General features: G+C 51.8%; 2 protein-coding genes across 2 annotated transcripts; one reads left to right on the forward strand and one right to left on the reverse strand.

The window, feature by feature from the left end:
* Window positions 1–364: 364 nt before the first annotated feature.
* nopchap1 (NOP protein chaperone 1) lies at window positions 365–2,550 on the reverse strand. The gene is given in 5 exon segments (XM_030113065.1): window positions 365–1,129; window positions 1,234–1,337; window positions 1,340–1,366; window positions 1,449–1,523; window positions 2,433–2,550. Coding segments are annotated over 5 exon segments (459 nt in total). The 5' UTR covers window positions 2,494–2,550; the 3' UTR covers window positions 365–937.
* An 890-nt stretch (window positions 2,551–3,440) lies between these two features.
* slc41a2b (solute carrier family 41 member 2b) lies at window positions 3,441–24,385 on the forward strand. Its single transcript, XM_030113064.1, has 11 exons — window positions 3,441–3,517; window positions 4,296–4,945; window positions 5,445–5,552; window positions 6,362–6,433; window positions 6,569–6,713; window positions 6,840–6,986; window positions 9,582–9,729; window positions 10,286–10,365; window positions 13,344–13,475; window positions 13,567–13,715; window positions 21,555–24,385. Exons 2-11 carry the CDS (start codon window positions 4,409–4,411, stop codon window positions 21,738–21,740), a joined length of 1,704 nt encoding a protein of 567 aa, XP_029968924.1. The 5' UTR covers window positions 3,441–3,517; window positions 4,296–4,408; the 3' UTR covers window positions 21,741–24,385.
* The last annotated feature ends 946 nt before the right edge of the window (window positions 24,386–25,331 follow it).

Here is a 25,331-nt window from a genome sequence, read left to right on the forward strand (position 1 = left end):
TCACTAAGCATCTGGCGGAGTAATGGCGGACAAAAAGAAACCTAACCAGCCGGAGCGCGCATTACGTCATTCCTTTCAAATTCTCTCCAAAAAAACTCTGGAGCCGGACCGGCACTGTGACTTTCAAGTGACAGTTTAGCCTGTTAGAGGTTCTGGTAATGAATATGTCAGGGCACATTGTACACAGCATTAAAAATGTGGTGGAAAATAAGTATTTTTAAGGTTGAAAAACTCCTTAATGCACCTTTAAACTTCTCTGGGATCTCCAGATTTAGTTTTTTGAGCCATAATTTCCTCAAGCTATTCTGGAGATCCTTTAATTTTATCTTTTTAAAAGAATGTGAAGACAGGGGAAGAGTCACATTTAAACATTTTATTGAATCTCCACCACAAAATTCACTTTTCTTCACTGTTAAATTTCTCCATAATTTTTTTTTTTAAACAGAAAATAAGGAAACTGAAGTATTTGATATATTTACAGTATTTTTGACATTGTGTTTGTCAGAGGAACCGAGGTTCCCTGCTTTCCCAACAGACTGCTTTTATTTTGAAGGCTAGCTTGTCTCCAGTGTAACTCTGTCAGAGTATAGAACGTGTTGATAAACCCAGTTTTTACGTGTCACGGTTGATGAAATGAGTTTTCTGGAACATCTGGAGCAGCTGGACGGGCGGGAAGCTCCTCTCAATAAACACTTTGTCTTAAATCAGCGTTGTTGTGTGTGTGCGTGTGTTGAACAGTGAAATGCTAACAGGCTAGCCTCGCGCTGCAGAGGAGCCCTGATGATGCCGCCGCCGTGCTTCACAGGTCAGCAGGACGGCCTGAAGTTTCAGTTTCTGCTGTCGGGACTGAGGCTGACGTGGGATCAACGTCCTCCACGCTGGAGTCCAGAATCCAGACCGTCCTGGTTTCTCTGAGGAAGACTTCCTGCTCCTGCAGTCAGTGAGGCTGCTCCAGGACCTGGATCTCCGCCTTCCTCTTGTGGCCCCGTGCTCCGGGCAGCTTCAGGTTCTCCTCCGTGAGCTCGCCGCCGCCGCCGTTGTCGTCATCATCCTCGTCCTCAGAGTCTGAGGTCTCCACGCCGTCCTCGGAGGAGCTTTCTGACCCGCTGAGCTCGAACAAGGCCACATCCTGAGGAGAGAGTCACACCAACATGTAGCATCTGCCGACAAACACTGACCTCTAGTGGCGACAGACGGAAACTGATTACAGAGCATCTTCCTCCCCTCCCTCACCATCTCGATGACTTTCTCTGCTTCCTCCACGTCCTCGATGTCGAAGCGTCCGTCCGGGTCTCGGTCCATCTGCTGCTTCAGCCTCTGGTTGGCTTCGGCCATCCGGGCAGGAAGCTGTGCAGCCGCTCCAGGACTGGACACAGAGACAGAGGGAAGCGTCACACCGGGGCTCGGAGGCCGTCCGATCCGGGTCACAGGAGGGGAGGGAAGCTCACCGCCGCTCCTGGGGACTCGCTCCGTCTGCAGGGACGTGGCAGCCTTCGGTCTGAGGAGCAGCTTCTCACTGAGACCTGCTTTATCAGAAGGCAGGGATTATCCACACAGGTCTGATATCAGTGTGAAATACATGATCTCGTCTTCTTCAGTTACTTGCTGAGAAGTTTCAATATTTGCTTCCTCTTCTGGAGTAAATCCATCAATTCAAACACTGGAGTCTTTTGTTTCGTACACATTTCACCTCAAGGCTCTTGATTTATTTCCTTGATTTTTGTCCTGATTCACTCAATTGTGGAATTTTTATGATTTAATCGCACAGTTCCTCCACATATAAAGTTTTGTCAAGTTGAATTTGTGAGATGCAAACTGTACAAAAACATAAAAAACATTCTTTGATAACGACTCATTACAGGGCTTTTTTTGGGGGGGGGGGGTTGCTAAACACATATTGCACATATCGTAAGCTCACCATAAACAACACAGATTTATTGAGAACATAACCATAATCTGCCCATTCTTCATTCAAAACAATATTAATGAAGGTACAAGAGGTATTAAGGTATTGTCAAGTTCCTTTAGACAGTATCTGTAATTTTGTGGCTGTAACCTGTAATTTCCTTCATTTGTTGGTAAATATTAGTTTTTTTAATGCCTCCTAGCTTGTAAAATTAATTTCTGTTTTTATGCTCATAGTCTCAATCTGCAGTCTTTAGATTTTTAATTGCATATGTTCAAGGATCGCAGAGTTTAATAGAATTTTCTTATCTTGCAGAGGAATTTCAGTTATCTCACTGTGACATTCGGCTGGAATATGGTATAAACAGTCTATGAACAATAAAACTTGTTAATTTAATCTGAATTAGGTTAAATCCCTACCTAAACAGACAGAGTGGATACTCAGGTAACCTCTATAATCAGCTGAAACTTGTCTTTTACTCCTCAAACTCTCCTGAAACTGCGAAACAGAGTAAAACCTTTACTACCTGCTCCGTTTCCGCATGATAATAAATCCTTGGAGCTCGTTCTTTGTCCTTTTAAATCCATTTCTGGTGAAAACTCGGTTTGTTTTCCACAAACATGTGCAAAGCGGAGCAGAGCAGCTTCCGGGTTACAGAGACGTCAAACCCGCGACAGCGCCCCCTGCTGTCTGGGAGGACCGGCGTTCGGTAAAACGAACGTTACCGACTTTAAAAATTATTCTAAAAATATGCTATCGTGATGACTATGGAAATAGCCCCCCTACGTGCATGGAAAAAAACTTAAAAACATTGGTTAAATTTGAATTTTAAATAAAGTACTAAGGCTGAGTGTAACTTGCGCATGCGCAGTGTACTCAAACTAGCTGTGTGGCACTTTTCCTGGGTGGTCAAAGCGAGACGTCTCACTCTGAGTCTTTTTATATCAGCGTAAGTTCTTATTATTAACTTATTCATTCATTTCTGAGGGGAGAGATAAGATAAGAGAACAGGCATTTGAGAACACATTTCGGGAGTGAAACTCTTTTGATTTAAGTGAAGCATATGCTTTATTACTTTCAGGTTTTCTTTTTAGAATTGAGATGAACTAAAGCAATAAAATAACCTTCAAGACATTGGTGTAACAACAAAATCAGACTATAGAATGAAGATTTAATACAGAGATAAGTGAATTAAATGCCGATGTGTAGCACAGTTTATGAGCTGTCGGGCTCTCAAAGTATCACCAATATGGTCTAAATTAACTTTAAGTAGAAACTTGACTAATAAGACTTGATTACTCCTGATAAAACGTTTATTTATGTACAGTATGACTGCACAATAAAACCGATTTATGAACTTATCCCGACGAGGTTCAGCATCTCTTTATCTCTCATAAACGCAGAAAATGACAACATAGAGAAAATAATGATAATAAGTTATTTATTTTATATATTTTGATTTTGATTTTTATCCGTCCGTCCATGATGGTTTACTGGCGCCGAGTGACGCATCTGCCCCTCCCAGACGATCTTGGGCATCTCCGTGTCTGGCTGCTGTCAGGGATCGACTCACTCTCATCTCTCCCGGAGGAAATTCACCGCAGAAAAAAGGTACATTTAAAGATAAAAGAGCGGAAACATGGCAGACGAGATGAGGACGGACGCTCCGGGTGTTTTTACTGTGTTAAAGAGCCCGTCTGCCGCGGCGTTTGGCCGTTTTGAGCCGCCGTGTTTCCTCCTGTCTTCATTTCACGTTAGCTTCTCACCGCGTCTGTCTGTTTGCTAACCTAAACAAACAAACAAACAAACAAACAAACAAACTGCTTGTTCGTCTCTTGCTGTGTTGGTGAAGACTTGTGCCGAGAGGAAGGTTTCAGTCAGCTGGCTCTCATGAAGCAGAAGTGTGACAGACTGAAGCTGGTGGTTAAAACGAGGAGGCCCGACTAATAAACAGAAGATGTTTTTATCATCAGTCTCTGCCAGCTGGTCAGAAATGAAGAAACGTCAAGAAATCAGGTCAACATGCAGGATGACTGCTGAGAAACAGCCAGAAACCTGTTCAGGAGCTACAGATCTGTGACATTTGGTCTAAAAAGTACAGTTTGTCCTCCTAAAATGAGAGTTTCTGCTGGGAATCCACCATGGAGCCCCAGCACGGAGCACGGCGGCGGCAGCATCAGGCTGCAGGGCTGCCCTCCGCTGCAGTGAGTCAGGCAGTGAGTGTGATGTTTGGCCCAGACGTGTGTTGTTATGCTGGTGTAAATTGCAGCTTGTGGCCGGGCTGAGGAGCGTGACTCAGCTCCTGCAGCTCTCAGGTTTGATCTCCCCTCTAACCCGTTGTTTTCCCAGCCTGACGTGTGTGTGTGTGTGTATGTGTGTGTGTGTGAAGCCGCCATGGACGCTGGACCGGGGCCAGAGTGAAGCGGCTCCTCGGTGGATTACCGTGCGGCCGGCCTCACGCCGGATGACGGGAGATGAGCCACGGCAGCGCCAGCCCGCACCATGAGCATCCAGAGCCTGGGAGGGGCCATCGGCGAGTCCCTGGGCTCTAGCCTGACGGTGCGCATGAGCGGAGCGGGCGGCGGGTGGAGCGCACTCAAACCCGTGTCGTCCGGGCGCGTCGCCTCCGTCTTCCAGACCATGGTGCCCACCGGCTACACCAAGCTGCAGGAGGAGCGGCTGGCCATGGCGGACCTGGGCGCCAAGCCCGACGCCGGCCCGCTGCAGAACGGCTACAGGCCGGAGGGGGGGCACCTGGAGGGCCGCCGGGTCCTGGACCGGGCCTCGCGCTCGTCCCTGACGCTGTCGGACTGCGGGGACGGGGGCTTCTCCGAGACGGAGCCCATGCTGGCCGAGAGGCGGCCGTCCGGGGACGAGGCGGACGGCGAGGACGAGGAGGACGAGGAGGAAGGGCCGGGCTCGGCCCGCCACAACATGCCCAAGGAGTCCCCGCTCGCCATGGCGCTGCAGATTCTGGTGCCTTTCCTCCTGGCCGGGTTTGGAACCGTGTCCGCCGGAATGGTGCTGGACATCGTGCAGGTACGCCGCCGCCGCCGCCGGTCAGCTGGGATTAACGGCTGGAGTGTGTGTTCATGACGCACTCAAACACACACTCCACACAGTCGGCCGCAGGTCTGGCAGAAAAACACAAACAGCTCCTCATTCTGAGACTGAAACAAGAAAACACGTCTATTTCCATCCTCCAGGAAACAGCTGGCTCTTTATTTACAGTCTGCTAACCTTCATTCATGCAGGTGGGGTGTAGCTGGATTAGATCAACACTTTCATCATAGATTTTTCACAGTTTTGACTTAAAGAAAACACGTAGCATCTCTGTTTGGCCGTGAATTGAATATATTCTGTTTAGAAGTTTTGTGTTTTTTTAAAGAAACAGGAGACGAGCTGCCGGTGTGAGGCTGTGGTTATGATGTTACTTTACAGAATAAAGCAGCAGCAGAGAAAGTCTTTATTGTGTGAGGTCTGCTCCCGTCCCTGGTGGTTCTGATGAGGGTCTGGGTCTCTGCTCTCTGGTCTTCAGCACTGGGAGGCGTTCCAGTTCATCACGGAGATCTTCATCCTGGTTCCGGCTCTGCTGGGCCTGAAGGGGAACCTGGAGATGACTCTGGCGTCCAGGCTGTCCACGGCGGTGAGGACGGCGCGTCCACATTTACACCTTCTCACCAGTAGAAACTAGATCTAGACCGGGGGTGTCCAACATAAGGCCCGTGGGCCAAAACCGGCCCCCATGAGGTTCCAGTCCGGCCAAAGAAAAGGTTAAAATCTCTATAAACATTTATTCCAGACAGCTGTTGAAGAACTCGGCTCTGTCCCAGGTGGTTCGGTTTGTGTTGTTCTTGTAGCTGGACAGTCCTCCAGACCCCCCCCCCCCCCCCCCCCCCCCTTCCCCCCCTCCCCTGGTGACCTGTCCTTGGAGCCGCTCTGTCATATCTGAGTTGTTTGTCGGTGTGCGGTTGCGTCAGCGTCGATGTTTGCGCTGGAGTTACACCACTTCTCACTCCGTCAGGTGAAACCAAGGAGGGGGGGGCAAATCCGGCCTGTTTCACCCGGACCTGGCTCCCAGACCGGGTCTGATTCGGACACTGGAAGCCTGAACAGTCAGACGACAGGGAGAGTGGAACTCTTTGCTCATGGGCCGTGGCAGGGCCGCTCTGTTTGCCCCCCCCCTCTGGGTTCCAGGCAGGCGCCACATTCTGCGCCCCCGTGTCAACACGGCCGGAGGAGCTCAGCGTGACCCCCGCCCCGCAGTGTCTGTTTGTCTTGCTGCCCCCCCCCCCCCCCCCCCCCCCCCCCCCCAGCTGTTCCCCCCGAGGACCTTTCAAAGTAAAAGTCCATGAGAATAACTAAATGGAGGTTCTGTGAGAGCGCGGCTCATTCTGAGCAGAGGGGGGTTTTTCGGTACGTCAGTGTCTGAATGTGAGCGTTGTGGGTCTGCAGGTGAACGTGGGGAAGATGGACTCCCCCATCGAGAAGTGGAACCTCATCATCGGGAACCTGGCCTTGAAGCAGGTACCGTCCGGCCAGTCTGCAGGGTCCAGCTCGTCTTTCAACATCTCCATACACACATTAAAGACCCCCGCCCCCTCTGACCCCCCTCTGACCCCCCTCTGACCCCCCTCTGACCCCCCTCTGACCCCCCCGCAGGTCCAGGCCACCGTGGTGGGCTTCCTGGCCGCCGTAGCAGCCGTAGTCCTGGGCTGGATCCCCGAGGGGAAGTTCCAGATGAGCCACGCCGTCCTGCTGTGCTCCAGCAGCGTGGCCACCGCCTTCATCGCCTCCCTGCTGCAGGGTACACACACACACACAGACACACACACACACACACACACACACACACACACACACACACACACGCGCGCCCTCAGATGAGCCACGCCTGACGTCACCCCGCGCCGTGTGTTTACCTCCCGCTCAGGGATCATCATGGTCGGGGTAATTGTGGGTTCCAAGAAGACGGGCATCAACCCGGACAACGTGGCCACGCCCATCGCCGCCAGCTTCGGCGACCTCATCACCCTGGCCATCCTGGCCTGGATCAGCCAGGGCCTCTACAAGTGCCTGGGTAGGTGAACCGGCTCCGGGGACGTCCGTCGTTCCGACATGTCGACTGACAGAACTGCAGTGTTTCCGTCCGTCGCTGTCACGACGATTATTCCAGACAGGAAGTGAGGACAGGTCGGGGTATTTTTAGACCTGTGTGTACAGCGAGGTTCAGGAGGCGGGGCTGCTGGACCACTTCCTGCTGCCTTCTCACATTTTCTGAGCTCCCGGCGGGTGAAACCCTTCTCCTCTGAGCCCCACCCCTGAAGCTGTGAATGTGGTCTTATGTAATCTGGGCCATGAAAGAACCAGAGGCCCGGATCAGAACCGTCTCCGGCTGCACCGCAGACACAATCCTCATTTACTGAATATATTTAAATCAGGATAAATCAGGTTCTGCTCAGGTCGGGTTCTGGTTTGAAATCCATCGGCTCATTTTTCACCTCGTTTCTTCATTTGCTGCTGCGCTTCCCTCAGTCCGCCACTAGAGGCCACTGCAGACCCACTCCTCTCTGCAGCGCTGCTTTACTCCACATGGCTGGTCCTGGACACACAACCACACACACACACACACACACACACACACACACACACACACACCATGAAAGGCGCTGCATTCATGAGCCACTCTGTAAATTTCAGATTTCCCTGGCAGCCCTGCAGCAGTCTGGCTGCGGCCCTCACACACAGTCACCCTGTTGTTCATGAGCCAGGCTGCACACACACACACACACACACACACACACACACACACACACACACACACATGCGTTTCAAGCATTTAAGTCACTCTGTTATCATACATATTTAGTTCAGCTGGAGTCCGGTGGAGTTTATTTCTGGAGCGCTGTAGTGAGAAGGAGCGGGGCCAGGCTGCTGCCGGCGCCGTGCACGGTGTCGTGCACGTTTTGCGTGGATTGTGGCGGTGCCGGAGCCGACCGAGGACAGTGTGCCGGAGGAGACAATCGACGAGACGCCGCCACAATCAGGTTAAATCAGCAGACAGGTGTTTGGTCCAGACGGGGATCCGGACCCGACTAGGCGGCGGCGGCGGCAGTACGGCGGGTCTGCCACGGAGGAAATGGACGAATGGCTTCAATAGAGCTGCAGAATGAGAAGAACAGTCATTTTCCTCCTGCTGTTTTCAGGTTAGGTCTTAAATAAGTGTGTATTTGATGAATACTGTAGGCTCAATGAGGTCGACTGTAGAGACTCTGCTCTTCCACTGATTGGCTGTGAGTAGAGACTGAGCTCACAGCTGAACACCTTCAGGCTCTCAGATCCTCCACTCCCTCCCGGGCGGGCCCCGGCCCCCCGCCACGCCTCGCCCTCCCCTGCGTTATGGTTCCGGACTCCCGGCCCGCTGCAGCCCATCGTGTCCCAGACTCCGGCGGTAGGCCCCTCTCCCCCTCGGCAGCGCACCATCACGGTAATAAATGTGGGCGTGTGTCCTAATGACAGTTATTTACTGGCTGGAACAGGATCCCGCTGGAAACATCTGGCGGCGGCCGAGTGCAGGTGCTTTAGCCTCATCATGTTCCCCAAATAGTCCTGCTGAAACAAAGAGGGAGGCTCTCGGCGAAGGAGAAAACCCTGCATTATTTTCTTTTTGCTCTGTTTTCACTTGGATGTGAGTTAAACTTGTTAATGAGGCACTAACAAACTCAGAGTTTCACCAAAACACCGAGAACAACCGCAGAGACACACAATGACTGTCAGGAGAGACAAACAACCACCAAGACAATGAGAACAAACGCAGGAGGACGGGGTGTCTCTGAACCGTCCTGTTGCCTGGAGACCGGCTCCTTCCTGTCCTCTTCTTGTTTATTGTCCCCTGAAGCGCCGGCGGTAAACCTGGGCTGAGGAGGCCGCCGCCACGGCCGCATCTGGTACCAGGTGATTGGTTTACGTCTGACGAACAGCGGCATGCACCGCCAGAACGCGCCTCTGGCTACAAAGGCTGAAAAGAACCGATTGTTCTTGAGGAGAACTTTCCATTTCAGGCCAGACAGACGCGTCCTATTTTAGCGAGGAGCATGCGCCTGCTAATGATAGCTCCACCAACACACTTCCTCCGCCGTGCGGTGGACTGTGGCTTCTGCTGCCCGGCACGTGAGGGAATTCTGGGAGGGACGTCGGCGTCGTCCTCAGAGCTGCCTGGAGTCCGGCCTGCTGCAGAGGACCACCAGAAACCCCCGAATCACCATGAAAAGACGTTAAACCAACCAATTTGTTTTGATGGCGCTCTGTGAAGTAAACGATCCGCTGGTGTTTAAGCAGACTGAGGGAGTGCAGCGGAGTGCAGGTCCGGAGGGCTGCTTCAATACTTCACTACATATCATCTTATTCCAGCCGCAGCAGAGAGATTTCGTCTGTGTTCAGTCATTCCGCCCAGTTACCCGTTAATTCACAGGTTAAGGCCGTAACGGCGGGGACGTTTCTGTAATATATGGATGATGGAGGAATTAGAAGGGGTTTAATGAGAGCCTGACCCACAGAGACTCCAGGAAACACTGAGACACAAAACGAGCTGGGAGCGCCTGAGAACGAGCTGATCGGAACCAAAGTGTGTGTGTGTGTGTGTGTGTGTGTGTGTGTGTGTGTGTGTGTCCCTCAGACTCCTACCCCTACGTGTCGTCGCTGGTCTGCGCCTTCTTCATGTGTCTGACGCCGCTGTGGATCGTCATCTCCTCCAAGCACCCGGCCAGTCGCACCCTGCTGTACTCCGGCTGGGAGCCGGTCATCACCGCCATGGTCATCAGCAGGTGTGTGTGTGTGTGTCAGTGTGTGTTTAGTCTTGACTGTGGTGAGGGAAAAAGGAGCTGAGCCTGATGACTCACTGCCTGAACAAATGGCCGCCCCCCCTCCGGCGCTCCGCCGCCCTCGGGTCCCCTCCGGCCCGCCGCTCTCACAGCCAGCCAGATCCATTGTCTCGCCGGCTCTCAGCGGCGGTGTGGGCGGCTCAGCGCGTCCTCTCAGGCTCTAATAGAGCGGCGAGAGAACGCAAACGCCGGCCGAGGACGCCGCTCCGCCTCGCCAGCCCTGACTCCAGTAGGCGGCGGGCGAACGGCAGCGCAGAGGAAAATGAAAAAAGCCTCATGATTAGAGAGAGTTGGTGGCTGGGAGACGTGTCAGAGCGTCCTCAGAGCGTCCTCAGAGCGTCCTCAGAGCGTCCTCAGAGCGTCCTCAGAGCGTCCTCAGAGCGTCCTCAGAGCGTCCTCAGAGCGTCCTCAGAGCTAGCTGTGGACGCGCTCAGACCAGCAGTACGACCCAGTATTTATACATGATGCGTACTGACGGCGGTGGTTTTGTGCTCTGCAGCATCGGAGGACTCATCCTGGACAAGACGGTGTCGGACCCCAACCTGGCCGGCATCGTGGTCTACACCCCGGTCATCAACGGTGAGGCTGGTTCGGTCTCCGAGACGCCGCTCCGGATCGCAGCAGCTCGGAGGACAGAGTCCCAGCTCTCTGTCCAAAACTGCAGTTTTTAAAGGATGAACGCCGCAGACGGGCACAGTGTGTGTCTCCATCCGCGTTTGTCCGACTTCAGGATGTGGGAGCAGGAGTGTTTATCCCAGTTAAACCCACCAGTCCATCACACACACACACACACACACACACACACACACCTTCTCAGGATCTCAGCCGCCTTTAGACTGGAGCTTTTCTTTTACAGCAGCTCCAGAGGAAATGCTGACCTATGGCAGCGTCTCCGGTGTTTTCACTCAAACCCAGCGTCTGATCCGTCTTTGATTTTGGAATTTGACACCAGCCTCATCTGGAGGAGTGAGCGGGTCGCTGCTCTGTCTTGTGGTATGAAGTATATTTTAATACTGGGCTGTCGGATCCATCAGATTCTGGTTTATTCTTAACTCCAAGCATAAAAAATACACTTTTCAGAGTCTTGTAACTTCGTCCAACTACTGTCCGTTTTCTCGTTGGTAATTTGACTCCAGCCTCACAGACGAATGGCTGCTGCCGAGTCTGGGAAGTGATGAGTTTAACAGGAGCTAATTCGTGACTATAAGACCTGATATCCTCTCCTTTCTTGGTGTGTTTCGTGACAGTGCTGCTCTGTCTGGTTTTTGTGGGATTCTCCTCGGCGAACTGTTGAAACCTGTTTTAATGAGCAGCGGCCGCGGCTCCTCCTGCGCCGACGGATGCTAACAAGCCGCTTAGCTTGGAAGTTTTGAATACAGAGAGACTCTTGTCCGGTGCCGCTCGTCTCATTCATCTCTCAGTTTTCGTAATGAATGCGGTCTCTGACTCTCCGGGCGAAGATGGAGACGGAGTGTTTGTACACAAGATGGATAACCGGCCCGGCGCTCTATTTGTCTTGTGCCGTGCGGCTCCCAGGTGTGTGAGTGTGTGTGAGGATGTGAAATCAGAGGCAGTAAACAGTCCCTGGATGGATGAAGGTGACTGGAAAACAAAAGGAGAGAGAGAGAGAGAGAGAGAGAGAGAGAGAGAGAGAGAGAGAGAGAGAGTCGGGCGTCGTCGGCGTAAATGCGGTACCTAATGAGAGCGATCTGGGCAGCCGTCCGTCTCGTCCTGCCAGGACCCTGGCACCTCCGCAGCCAGAGATAAGCCTTTAATTAAACGTCTCTAATGAGGGACGCTTAACGAGATGCCCGCGCCGTTCCCACCGTTAATGGCTTTCCGGCGAGATGCGAGCGGAAATCGAGCTCGCGACGGCCTGCGCTTTCAGGACGGCGCTCCGAGTGAAGGATCGGCGCCACTGACATGCGCCACAGTTTCCCTCCTAATAGAGAGAAACACAACAAAGAGCAGATGGCGTGAAGACGGCGAAGGGGACGTCTGATTGGACAGGAGTGGGGGGTGATGGGAGGAAGCAGCTGACCGCCACGGCTGGTTCCCGCTCTTCTGCAGCGATTCTCCAAATGGAGCAGATGGCGTCTGAATGGCGTGAGCGTTGGAAGTTTTGTAGAGTCGTCTCGGACTCAGAGCTCCTGCTCGGGACGGGCTGATTGGCTCCGAGCCGCCGCCGCCGCCGCCGCCGCCGCCGCCGCCGCCGCCGCCGCCGCCGCTCCTTCATTTGTTCTCATTCTAAATGCAGGTGCGGCGTCTTTGAAGCGGCTCGGTGAAAGTGGCACCTTGTTCTGTATTCTCCCAGCAGACAGCTCTCACACTTGCATCTTTAATCTGCGCCTGTCATCTGAGCATATTCGCCCCCCCCCCTCCACCCCTCTGCTCCACCCCCCCCTCCACCCCTCCTCTCCTCTCCTTCTGCTGTTTGTTTCCAGAGAAGGTGTCTGCCTTCTTTACGTCTCACTTCCACCGATAAGTCGTTCCCTCCTCCTCCACGCCGTGTTTTTCTTTCGTGAGACGAGGCGCCGACCCCGCCCCGCCCCGGAGGCCTGACGGAGGGCGACGGAGGAGACCCCCCCCCCCGCCCGCCGGCCCTCCCTCGCCCTCATTCCTCCTGTCGTACCCAGTGACCTAAATAAGCCAGATCGCCCCAAAACCTCCCTCCAGCTGACCCCCTGCTGAGGTGGGGAAGATGTGCCCCCCCCCCCCCCCCCCCAGCATCCACCCACACTCACCTTCAGGGCAAAGCGGCTCAAAGTCACCGTTTCCAAAACATCCTCCACGAATGTTTGGCGCCTGGAGTCTGTCTTCACCTCCAGCTGCTGTGAATGAGCGCCAAGAGAAAGAGCACTGTTAACTGATAGAACCAAGACCCAAAGGATTCACTGGCTGACAAGTTAAAAGCAGGAACTTCTTCATCCGGAGAGTTTGGGTGAGTTTATGAAGTAAAGCAGAAACGGTCCCGCAGCAGCAGAATCCTCCGTGGGAATAAAATGATGGAGGTGAGCTGTGGATTGTGGGGATGCTCCCTCCCTCAGCGTCGCAGCTCGTCTCCAGACGGAGTGTGTGTGTGTGTGTGTGTGGCGGGCGGCTGGCTGCGGTGCGGTGTGTGTGTCCCGCCCGGTGGGAGCTCTGGGAACGCTCCAATGAAACGTCAGCAGCCACACAACGAGCCACAGTGGATTGAACTGAGTGGACATCAGCCCGAGGTGGCGGCACTGTCTAATTTAATACACTCACCACAATAACACACACACTCTCTGCTGTGTGTGTGTGTGTGTGTGAGATGTGCTTCCCGCTGCGCCTCCGCCTCCAGAAGACGTGTTTACCTGCTGAAAGCAGCGACGCCAGCGATCCATATTTTATGAGTCTGAACGGAGAGGCCTGTTTTTCCTCCTCTCTCAGACGTGACGGCTCACTTAGCAGAGCTTCTCTCAGCCGCTCGGCTCTGCCCACCTGTCTGCTGCTCCTCAACGCCGCCGCCGCCGCCGCCGCCGCCATGCTGCAGAGACCAGGCGGTAACCGGGACCGTCTCTCTCCTGTTCCAGGGATCGGTGGGAATCTGGTGGCGATCCAGTCCAGCAGGATCTCCACCTACCTGCACTTCCACTGCGCTCCGGGGGAGGTTCCCGAGGAGGCCCGGGGCTGCTACTACCCCTGCCGCACCTTCTGCGGCACAGGTGGGTCCAGAGGCGGTCCTCGGTCCGGATCAGGAGGGGGGACCCGTCCTCCTGCGCCCGGCGCTGACGTCCCTCCCTCCCTCCCTCCCAGGAGCCAATCACCGCTCGGCTCAGGTGCTCTTCCTCCTGGTCATCCCCGGACACCTCATCTTCCTCTACACCATCCACCTGATGAAGAGCGGCCACACCACCCTCACGCCCATCTTCATGGCCGTCTACCTGGCCGCCGCCATGCTGCAGGTGAGCGGTGCGAGTGTGCGGCGGCGGCGCGGCGCTCGCTGCCGGGACCGCCGATCCTCAGAGGACGGTCACGTGACCGGATCCCCCAGGTGCCTCCTCTCCCAGGTCGCTGCTCCTGTTTCTGCTCCGCAGCCTAATTGTTCATTTTCAGGAGGATTCGGAGGAACATGCTCACAGATTAAATCTACATGCAGCCAGAGCCGTGAAGCAGCAGCTGCTGGACGCTCCACTTCCACGTGTCTGGCGTCTGAAGCTTCTTTTTGCTTCATTCTTCTCCTGTCACAGTAGAACGCTTCACATTAATGCAAACACAGTAACGGTGCTTTCTTAAATTTTAGGCCGTATTTCAGACATTTTTAACCCAAAACCTGAACCATCAGCAGTCAACGTGAAATTCAGTCAGACAGTTTAAGACCGGAGTGTGAGGAGAGAAGGTCAGGAAGGAAGGTGAATCTGAGGACCCGTCTCCTCCCTAACCGTGTGTGTGTCAGAGTGTGTGTGTGTGTGTGTGTGTGTGTCGCTGTGGTTTGGGGCGACGCCTGAAGGAACCTCCGCTTCTTTTTGCAGCAGTTAAGATAATCACACAGCAGCGACTTGAATTATGAATGGCTGCTTTGACATCTTCAGGTGGTCCTTCTGCAGGTCCTGGAATCTAAAGAATCCGCCACCAGTGTGTGTGTGTGTGTGTGTGTGTGTGTGTGTGTGCTGGGAGGCCTTTTAAAGGCTCCCCTAAATCTTTAATGCAGACGTGGAACATTAGGACGTAATCCCGGCCTCTGAGGAGTTGGAGACTTTCCAAATCAATTAAGCGTGCAGCCAGCAGAGCTGCAGCGGCGGCCGTCAGCCCCTCAGAACGCCGCACGACGGAGACCAGTGTGTGTGCGGCAGCAGGGCCAGGACGGGTCCGGATCCAGGATGCAGCTCCTCGGCAGATAGCGGGCGAACACTGATCAGCTCTGTGGTCCAGGAGCTGGGTCCTCGCTCTCCGCTCCGCAGCAGCACACCTATTACAGAATCATTGTTTGTTGGAGCCAGCTGCAGAAATTACTCTGAGAATTTCTTCTGCCTCTTCATCAGTTTGTTTGTGCAGACACTGGAAGAATAGCTGATAATGATTATTAGGCTCTGCAGAAAGCGGACGTTCAGGAGAAAAGCGAGGGTTTTTATTCCCGTCCTCAGGCTGCTTTTTCCAGTGCTTCATGTCCTCGATTTGACTCTCGTGCCTCTTGAGCAGCATGTCTCCTGCTGGCTGCGCCGGGCAATTATATACTATATAGGAAAAAGTATAGAATATATACAAAACTCTTTAGCTGATAGCATGTAGCGTCACTAGAGTGTGAGCATCTCTATTGTCTCCACTGTAGGTTCACTGTTCTCCCAGCCAGCGCTGAGCTTTCAATCAGCGTTTCTCTGTCTCAGTCGGCTTTGTGTTGCTGCAGGGTCTTCCTGCTTCTTCCTCTGTGGTTCTTCCTCTCTGGTTCTTCCTCTGTGGTTCTTCCTCTCTGGTTCTTCCTCTGTGGTTCTTCCTCTGTGGTTCTTCCTCTCTGGTTCTTCCTCTGTGGTTCTTCCTCTGTCGTTCTTCCTCTGTGGTTCTTCCTCTCTGGTTCTTCCTCTGTGGTTCTTCTTCCCTGGTTCTTCCTCTCTGGTTCTTCCTCTGTGGTTCTTCTTCTCTGGTTCTTCCTTTCTGGTTCTTCCTCTCTGGTTCTTCCTCTGTGGTTCTTCTTCTCTGGTTCTTCCTCTCTGGTTCTTCCTCTCTGGTTCTTCTCCTCTGGTTCTTCCTTTCTGGTTCTTCCTCTGTGGTTCTTCCTCTGTGGTTCTTCCTCTCTGGTTCTTCCTCTGTGGTTCTTCCTCTCTGGTTCTTCCTCTGTGGTTCTTCCTCTGTCGTTCTTCCTCTGTGGTTCTTCCTCTCTGGTTCTTCCTCTGTGGTTCTTCCTCTGTCGTTCTTCCTCTGTGGTTCTTCTCCTCTGGTTCTTCCTTTCTGGTTCTTCCTCTGTGGTTCTTCCTCTGTGGTTCTTCTTCTCTGGTTCTTCCTCTGTGGTTCTTCCTCTGTGGTTCTTCTTCTCTGGTTCTTCCTTTCTGGTTCTTCCTCTCTGGTTCTTCCTCTGTGGTTCTTCTTCTCTGGTTCTTCCTCTCTGGTTCTTCCTCTCTGGTTCTTCCTCTCTGGTTCTTCTCCTCTGGTTCTTCCTCTGTGGTTCTTCCTCTCTGGTTCTTCCTCTGTGGTTCTTCTTCTCTGGTTCTTCCTTTCTGGTTCTTCCTCTGTGGTTCTTCCTCTGTGGTTCTTCCTCTGTGGTTCTTCCTCTCTGGTTCTTCCTCTGTGGTTCTTCCTCTGTCGTTCTTCCTCTGTGGTTCTTCCTCTCTGGTTCTTCCTCTGTGGTTCTTCTTCTCTGGTTCTTCCTCTCTGGTTCTTCCTCTGTGGTTCTTCTTCTCTGGTTCTTCCTTTCTGGTTCTTCCTCTCTGGTTCTTCCTCTGTGGTTCTTCTTCTCTGGTTCTTCCTCTCTGGTTCTTCCTCTCTGGTTCTTCCTCTCTGGTTCTTCTCCTCTGGTTCTTCCTCTCTGGTTCTTCCTCTGTGGTTCTTCCTCTGTCGTTCTTCCTCTGTGGTTCTTCCTCTCTGGTTCTTCCTCTGTGGTTCTTCTTCTCTGGTTCTTCCTTTCTGGTTCTTCCTCTCTGGTTCTTCCTCTGTGGTTCTTCTTCTCTGGTTCTTCCTCTCTGGTTCTTCCTCTGTGGTTCTTCTTCTCTGGTTCTTCCTTTCTGGTTCTTCCTCTCTGGTTCTTCCTCTCTGGTTCTTCTCCTCTGGTTCTTCCTTTCTGGTTCTTCCTTTCTGGTTCTTCCTCTCTGGTTCTTCCTCTGTGGTTCTTCCTTTCTGGTTCTTCCTCTCTGGTTCTTCCTCTGTGGTTCTTCTTCTCTGGTTCTTCTTCTCTGGTTCTTCCTCTCTGGTTCTTCCTCTCTGGTTCTTCTCCTCTGGTTCTTCCTTTCTGGTTCTTCCTCTCTGGTTCTTCCTCTCTGGTTCTTCCTCTGTGGTTCTTCCTTTCTGGTTCTTCCTCTCTGGTTCTTCCTCTGTGGTTCTTCTTCTCTGGTTCTTCCTCTCTGGTTCTTCCTCTCTGGTTCTTCCTCTCTGGTTCTTCTCCTCTGGTTCTTCCTCTCTGGTTCTTCCTCTGTGGTTCTTCCTCTGTCGTTCTTCCTCTGTGGTTCTTCCTCTCTGGTTCTTCCTCTGTGGTTCTTCTTCTCTGGTTCTTCCTTTCTGGTTCTTCCTCTCTGGTTCTTCCTCTGTGGTTCTTCTTCTCTGGTTCTTCCTCTCTGGTTCTTCCTCTGTGGTTCTTCTTCTCTGGTTTCTTCCTTTCTGGTTCTTCCTCTCTGGTTCTTCCTCTGTGGTTCTTCTTCTCTGGTTCTTCCTCTCTGGTTCTTCCTCTGTGGTTCTTCTTCTCTGGTTCTTCCTCTCTGGTTCTTCCTCTCTGGTTCTTCTCCTCTGGTTCTTCCTTTCTGGTTCTTCCTCTCTGGTTCTTCCTCTGTGGTTCTTCCTTTCTGGTTCTTCCTCTCTGGTTCTTCCTCTGTGGTTCTTCTTCTCTGGTTCTTCTTCTCTGGTTCTTCCTCTCTGGTTCTTCCTCTCTGGTTCTTCTCCTCTGGTTCTTCCTTTCTGGTTCTTCCTCTCTGGTTCTTCCTCTCTGGTTCTTCCTCTGTGGTTCTTCCTCTCTGGTTCTTCTCCTCTGGTTCTTCCTTTCTGGTTCTTCCTTTCTGGTTCTTCCTCTCTGGTTCTTCCTCTGTGGTTCTTCTTCTCTGGTTCTTCTCCTCTGGTTCTTCCTTTCTGGTTCTTCCTCTCTGGTTCTTCCTCTCTGGTTCTTCCTCTGTGGTTCTTCCTTTCTGGTTCTTCCTTTCTGGTTCTTCCTCTCTGGTTCTTCCTCTCTGGTTCTTCCTCTGTGGTTCTTCTTCTCTGGTTCTTCTTCTCTGGTTCTTCTTCTCTGGTTCTTCTTCTCTGGTTCTTCCTCTGTGGTTCTTCTTCTCTGGTTCTTCCTTTCTGGTTCTTCCTCTCTGGTTCTTCCTCTGTGGTTCTTCTTCTCTGGTTCTTCCTCTCTGGTTCTTCCTCTCTGGTTCTTCCTCTCTGGTTCTTCTCCTCTGGTTCTTCCTCTGTGGTTCTTCCTCTCTGGTTCTTCCTCTGTGGTTCTTCTTCTCTGGTTCTTCCTTTCTGGTTCTTCCTCTGTGGTTCTTCCTCTGTGGTTCTTCCTCTGTGGTTCTTCCTCTCTGGTTCTTCCTCTGTGGTTCTTCCTCTGTCGTTCTTCCTCTGTGGTTCTTCCTCTCTGGTTCTTCCTCTGTGGTTCTTCTTCTCTGGTTCTTCCTCTCTGGTTCTTCCTCTGTGGTTCTTCTTCTCTGGTTCTTCCTTTCTGGTTCTTCCTCTCTGGTTCTTCCTCTGTGGTTCTTCTTCTCTGGTTCTTCCTCTCTGGTTCTTCCTCTCTGGTTCTTCCTCTCTGGTTCTTCTCCTCTGGTTCTTCCTCTCTGGTTCTTCCTCTGTGGTTCTTCCTCTGTCGTTCTTCCTCTGTGGTTCTTCCTCTCTGGTTCTTCCTCTGTGGTTCTTCTTCTCTGGTTCTTCCTTTCTGGTTCTTCCTCTCTGGTTCTTCCTCTGTGGTTCTTCTTCTCTGGTTCTTCCTCTGTGGTTCTTCCTCTGTGGTTCTTCTTCTCTGGTTCTTCCTTTCTGGTTCTTCCTCTCTGGTTCTTCCTCTCTGGTTCTTCTCCTCTGGTTCTTCCTTTCTGGTTCTTCCTTTCTGGTTCTTCCTCTCTGGTTCTTCCTCTGTGGTTCTTCCTTTCTGGTTCTTCCTCTCTGGTTCTTCCTCTGTGGTTCTTCTTCTCTGGTTCTTCTTCTCTGGTTCTTCCTCTCTGGTTCTTCCTCTCTGGTTCTTCTCCTCTGGTTCTTCCTTTCTGGTTCTTCCTCTCTGGTTCTTCCTCTCTGGTTCTTCCTCTGTGGTTCTTCCTTTCTGGTTCTTCCTCTCTGGTTCTTCCTCTGTGGTTCTTCTTCTCTGGTTCTTCCTCTCTGGTTCTTCCTCTCTGGTTCTTCCTCTCTGGTTCTTCTCCTCTGGTTCTTCCTCTCTGGTTCTTCCTCTGTGGTTCTTCCTCTGTCGTTCTTCCTCTGTGGTTCTTCCTCTCTGGTTCTTCCTCTGTGGTTCTTCTTCTCTGGTTCTTCCTTTCTGGTTCTTCCTCTCTGGTTCTTCCTCTGTGGTTCTTCTTCTCTGGTTCTTCCTCTCTGGTTCTTCCTCTGTGGTTCTTCTTCTCTGGTTCTTCCTTTCTGGTTCTTCCTCTCTGGTTCTTCCTCTGTGGTTCTTCTTCTCTGGTTCTTCCTCTCTGGTTCTTCCTCTGTGGTTCTTCTTCTCTGGTTCTTCCTCTCTGGTTCTTCCTCTCTGGTTCTTCTCCTCTGGTTCTTCCTTTCTGGTTCTTCCTCTCTGGTTCTTCCTCTGTGGTTCTTCCTTTCTGGTTCTTCCTCTCTGGTTCTTCCTCTGTGGTTCTTCTTCTCTGGTTCTTCTCCTCTGGTTCTTCCTTTCTGGTTCTTCCTCTCTGGTTCTTCCTCTGTGGTTCTTCCTCTGTGGTTCTTCCTTTCTGGTTCTTCCTTTCTGGTTCTTCCTCTCTGGTTCTTCCTCTCTGGTTCTTCCTCTGTGGTTCTTCTTCTCTGGTTCTTCTTCTCTGGTTCTTCTTCTCTGGTTCTTCTTCTCTGGTTCTTCCTCTCTGGTTCTTCTTCTCTGGTTCTTCCTCTCTTTGCGGCCGCCGGTGGAGGTGAGGTCTGTCCACTTCCTCTGGACTTGCGCACCTTTTAACGAACCGCAGGCTCAAACTTTCCCCTCCACCGTGACGGATGATTGGCTCGTCTCCTCTTCATCCTGCATGTCTGCTGGCCTCGGAAAAAAGGCCCCTCCAGCAGCCCCTCCCCGTCCTCTCTGAGGACCGATGTCCTCCAGAGGACGTTAGAGAGCTCGCCTGGCCTCCAGCCTTCACCTGTGGAGACGGCCGGAGCGTCGTTAGCGGAGTCGACTGCTCTGCACCGCGCTGCCTAATGAGAGGCTGAAAATACAAACGAGATCCGTGGAAGGTTTCTCAAGCCTCCACGTGTCTCGTATCCGGAATGGAAATCACTTTATCCATGCCGCTGCCGCTTCTCCACCAGAATGAAGGGAAAATGTTTAAATCAGACATGACCTGCATTTCCAGAAGCGCCGCTCTCTCCGGTGAGTCTCCACGCTCTCATTTCCATCCGGTAATCAAAGAGCGCCGCTTCCTCCGCCGATTCTCAGCGTGGCGAGAGGCACTCTGTGGCAACAAGGAGAGAGAAATGCAGGCGACATGGTGGAATTTGATGATGTGGCCGCGCTCCGCCACAGTCTGTTTCTTTAATGGCGGCGATAAGCAGGGCGCTGCGAACGGCTGGGTCTGATAATGGCGCGTTCCGAGCCAGACGCCCAGAACCAGGGCAGGATTGAGACATTAGAGCGGAATGGCCTCGGCTGGGTTTGACATCTTCCTCGGCTGAAAGCCGATTTCAGCTCTACATTAATTTGCCGAGAGTCAGAAAAAAAGCCAGAACTCACCAAACCAGAGCCGGGAGTCAAACAGCCCGGAGAGGAATCCGGTTCCAAGGTGGCAGAAATCATTCCTGTGCTAATCACTGCTAGCATAGCGTTAAAAGAAGAATCATCAGCCCACGCTGTGTGCTTTAATTCAAGTCTTCACTCCTACGGATGTAAATTCCAGCCTCCTCTCTCTCCGCACCTGCCTCAGATTTACCGTCATGTATTAATGATCGTCTCGGGCCTCGGGGGAAACCTTCATTATGAGCTCCTGCAGTGTTTGATTAAAAGGTTATGTCGCTTTTCTTTTTTTAACCACTTAATAAAATGGTTCTTCACACCTTCCTTCACCATAACGGCTCAGTCCAGTCATGTATGTCCTGACTGTCAACTCGTCTCAGAGAGGACATCCTGGAGAACCGCGGCGAAGTCCTCCAGCAGCCGCCCAGATGGAGTCCCTGTCGGGTTCACAGGGTGGCATTAAGCGGCGTAATGTTGTGTTCTTCAGGCTGGATTTGCAGGTTGGAGCGCAGATTGGAGGGTTGGCGGCGGTTTGGTGACGCAGGGAGGGATTCGGAGGGAGCCGGGGGAAGAAAGTCTGAGTCAACAGAGGGGGAAACTTTCCGTTCCTGACCGGTTCAAACAGACTCCGTCGACTGGAAAGCCTGGAGCGGGACTGGGCGGAGCCGAAACGCCACGCCGCTCCCCGGTCACGTTCATGGACGTGAAGATTAAAGATTACCCACAAATGGGGCAGACATGGCGGCCTGGACGGTCATTTATTGGCGTTGGTTACGGTAATGAATGAATCCCAGCAGCTACTGTCCACAGCTGGACGCGTCCGGCTTCAAGTGCCTTTTCCACAAACCCAGCGGCGTCTTATCATAATCAACTCTCCACGCCGTGCTTCGCGGCGTCGGTATCGATCAGCGACGCCCACGCTCCCTTTTTGGTTTTGTTTTCCTCATGTTTGTGGCGCCGGCGCCGGACAGCTCATTTCCCCTTAAATTATAGAGCGCCGCTTATCTTTTAATAGACTTCTCCTTTTCTCCCGCCAAGCGTGGAAACTTGAATTATGAATAAGACTCTCTTAAGTCGCGTCTCGGTCTGCCGCCCGGCCCATTACTCCCGCGCCTCTCGCTCCCCGCCGCGCTTCGAGTGTTTACGCCGCTCGCCGCGGCGTTTTGAAGCAGCCACGATAACGCCGCGGCTTCTCTGGGCCTTCTGCCCTCCTTTGTTTTATGGTTTTTTTTTTTTGTTTGTTTCTTTGCTTTTTTTTTTACAATCACGTGTCCCGCAGGTGCTGCTGCTGCTGTGCATCGCCGACTGGATGGTCCACTCCATGTGGCGCAGCGGCAAAGACCCCGACAGCTTCTCCATCCCCTACCTGACGGCGCTGGGCGACCTGCTGGGCACGGCGCTGCTGGCGCTCAGCTTCCACTTCCTGTGGCTCATCGGGGACCAGGACAGCGACGTGGGCGACTGAGACGGCCCGGCGGTCGCCTCCCCCCCCCCCCACCCCCCGCGGCATTGTGGGAGCAGACGGGATGGGACTTCTTCTTCTTCTGCTCCTGCTTCCGTCTCTTCCCCCCTTTCTAAACCATGAAACTCTCTTCCTGATCTGTTCTCGGTAGCGACCCTGATCTGCGTCATTTTGCACCAAAGCACCTGGATATGGAACCGCGGGCCTGTTGAGGAGCGCGGCGGTCCCGGTCCTGGTCCCGGCCCACGGCGGTCTCTGTCTGCCGGCTGAGTCAGTCGGAGGGCGTCTGAAAGGAAAAAGCTTCTGTCGGGAGGACTCGCCGCCCACTGTGTCGCTCACTCTCCACTGCTGCATTGCTGCGCGGCGCCGGCGGTGGGACCAGCGCCGCCGAGCCGCAGCACCAGGAAAACTTAAAAGGGAAAAGCATGAATTAGTGATGAGGGTACGAAGCGTCTCGCCGCCGTGTTGTTGTGTTTTTGTGTTTTGCGCCTCACTGGGACCTGCTTCCCAACATTTCAGTCTCATTTCAGTACAGTAAAGTTCTCGCTGCAGCTGTTAAATCACAGTTTATCACACAGGAAACAACCTTTTTTAAAAAAACTTCTTTGCCTTTTGCAGCTTCTGAGTATCTTGGGAGCAGGCAGTTCACCAACACGCAGCGCCAGGCTGCTGTAGTTTGACACCAGCTTCACTGTGTCAAATTGAAGATGCACAGAAGTGTGACGGAAAACAGTACTTTTCAGTTTGTACTGCTTTAAGCTGATATGTTGTCCTTTAATTTACAATATTTCGTTCTTCAAATGTTTCAAAATGTGGAAATCAGCGAATCGGAATCAATCTGTATCTGCTTTCCTTCCATTGATGCTAAGTTAGCTTGTTAGCTAACAAAAACTCAAAAGAGCTAGACTGAAGACAACCTGGGGGACTCAGTGTCTCGTTACTGCCGCCTGCTGGTCGACACTGGCATCGCCTGAGTGTTACTGTAACGTAAAGAACATTTCTTTTGCCATATCAGATTTTATTTTTGTTTGTTTTGTTTTCTTTGGGACCAGATGGGAAATTAGCATTTGTCTTACGTGTCAACAGCGTAACTGAAAAAACGTACTTTTTAATGCCAACACACTCAACGGGGCCAAATGAAAGGAAGAGGCTCGATGTCAGTCTGTGGATGAAAGCGTGAAGCTCGGACCAAAGGTTTTAGCGTATGCTAGCTTAACGCAGCCATGCTAACGATCGGTTCCAGTCTCCAGTTTCAGGACCGATGATGGAAAAATGGAAAACGCCTCCGTGTTTTTTCCAAAATTCCACTCATGTGTTTAGATTGTTTTTGTCATTTAGCATCTTTGCTAACATTAACGTTCGCAGTAGCCTAACGCAGCACTTTCACTGATGTGTTTGAATCTCTTCGCCGGCTGGAGGTGCTCCTGGTTACTCCTCCTCTGAAGAGCCAGCTTCAGTCTCCATCAGATTGTTCACCCTCGCATGCAAAATATTTGCTGGCAGGTATTTTGCACTTTGGTTTGTTTTGCCTCCGAGGTGAGAATTAGCTTAAACGTTAAACATTTAAGTTTCTGCATCCGAACCTGTACGTAGCAGCAGGGGCGAAAGCTGAACTTTAAAGGAACGTGACGCAGTATTTATTAAAGACAGTCATTGAAAGTTCAATGGTCGTCACATTCCCACCTGTTTACAGATATTAGAGCGACTCACTTCACCATCTAGTGGGAGAAACTGGCATTACAGCGTTAAATGGAGTGAAGGTTACAGCAGCAGAAGCTATCAAGCTAATCAATTTAAACATGAATGATTCAGTTTCTCTGTTGTCCACCTGACGGAGGCTTTTTCAGTGTCTCAGTAGAATTGTCCCGCATTTCAAATAAGCGTATCAATCAATCAGTCAATCACATCCAATGGAAAAGATGTCAAGTTGCAGTATTGTTTTACCTTTTTCTGTTTTTTTTCCTGGAAGAATTTCAAATGTTACCATGAATATGTTGAAGCAGGAGTATAAAACTCACTTTCAGGTCAAACTGGACCAGAGCTGGTAATTAATGGGAAAAAAAATCAACTTTTAGTGGAGAATAAGTGCAGTTTGATTCCTCGTGGCTAATGCTAATCACTAGCTTCCACTGCATACCAGGACCTGGATCTGAGCTTCCTGCTGGCCGCTTTTGGCCCCCAGAGCCACGTATTTGACACAGTGCAGCGATGCTGGGTGGAGGATTCAGCTTCCAGGTTCAGCATGAATTCCAGCCTCCATCGGTCTTTTTCACATGATGCTGATTGTCTTCTTAAACTTGCTGTTTTACATTATTTTTCCTACATTGTCCAAACGCTTCTTTTAGAATGATTCTTAGCTCCGCCCCCTGCTCATACAGGGTTCGTTAGCTTCGTTTACATGTTAGCGCTGACGACTCGGCAGTTTACGGATTTAAAGTGGGACTATGGGAAATCTGGTGTGTGATTGGACGCCGGCTGGCGGCCCCCCTCTACTCCGATATGTGCCTCTGGAGATTCTCTGGTTTTTCTCGCCATTAATGCAGTTTTCCTTTCTACTTCATCGAACGACTTTCTTAACATGTTGGGTTCTCGCTGGATTTCCGGGACGAGACCGTCTCTGGGGTTTAAAGAGAATAAATGTTGCTGATTTCAAAGCGTCTGCCGTCTCCTTTGTGACTGTCGGAACGCGGCAGATGATCCGAGTTGATGGAGGCCTCCGCTCACCGCCGCGCCGGTCGCCATGGCGACGCCTGGGAGGAAGGGGGAGCGCAGATGTCACACGTACGCCCACCGCCGGCACGCCGGCAGCCCTACACCCCGATTCACTGACATCAAACCCTCTGAGTGCTCCGACTCAGGGAGGGGAGGCGCCCAATTAACCTCAAACACAATGAGAAAATCCACACGCTCAGGGAGAACATGCAGACTCCACTCAGGTTAATGTCCTCTACATAACAGTGCTCTTTCTCTCGACGCAGTTTTACAGAAACGACGCGCCTCCTTATCACTGTAATAAACTTCTAATGCTGCAATAAGCTGTGTTTACAGACATTTACAATGTGAAAGCAAAATGCAAATAAGAGTACAGCCCAGGAAAGAGAGTTTCTAGACAGGAAAAGTTCTTTTTAAGGTGGATTTTTCATTATTTTGATGCAGTATTTTTCCATTCCCCAGCCTTTGAAAGACTCTAAGTGACTCATTCATTCACTTTTCTTGGTAAAGGTTTTATTTCTGAAGCACTTTTAGAAGATTTGAACAATTTTATCCTTGATGACATGAATACAGGTGATTTGAAGAGGGATCCCACCTGGTCCTGACCAGGTGTCTCTGATGTTTCCGAGGATTCAGGTTCACTTTAAACCAGAAAAATCCACCGAGAAATCCGAAAATAAAGTGAAAGAAAGAAAGTTTGGGGGGACCTTGAAGGCGCCGAGTTCCTGTCAGGATGATTAAAGGGACGCCGGATTCCGGTTTAAAGGAGAACATTTGGGCAGCGGCTGTAGAGGTGTGTCTGGAAGTCCCTTCGGATCGATCGGAGCTGCTGTAGCTCCTCCCTGATAAGGAGGCGAGCGGCGGCCGATAACGGCTGCCTCT

Source organism: Salarias fasciatus, chromosome 17, assembly GCF_902148845.1.
Source record: "Salarias fasciatus chromosome 17, fSalaFa1.1, whole genome shotgun sequence".
In the NCBI taxonomy this organism is placed as follows: Eukaryota; Metazoa; Chordata; class Actinopteri; order Blenniiformes; family Blenniidae; genus Salarias; species Salarias fasciatus.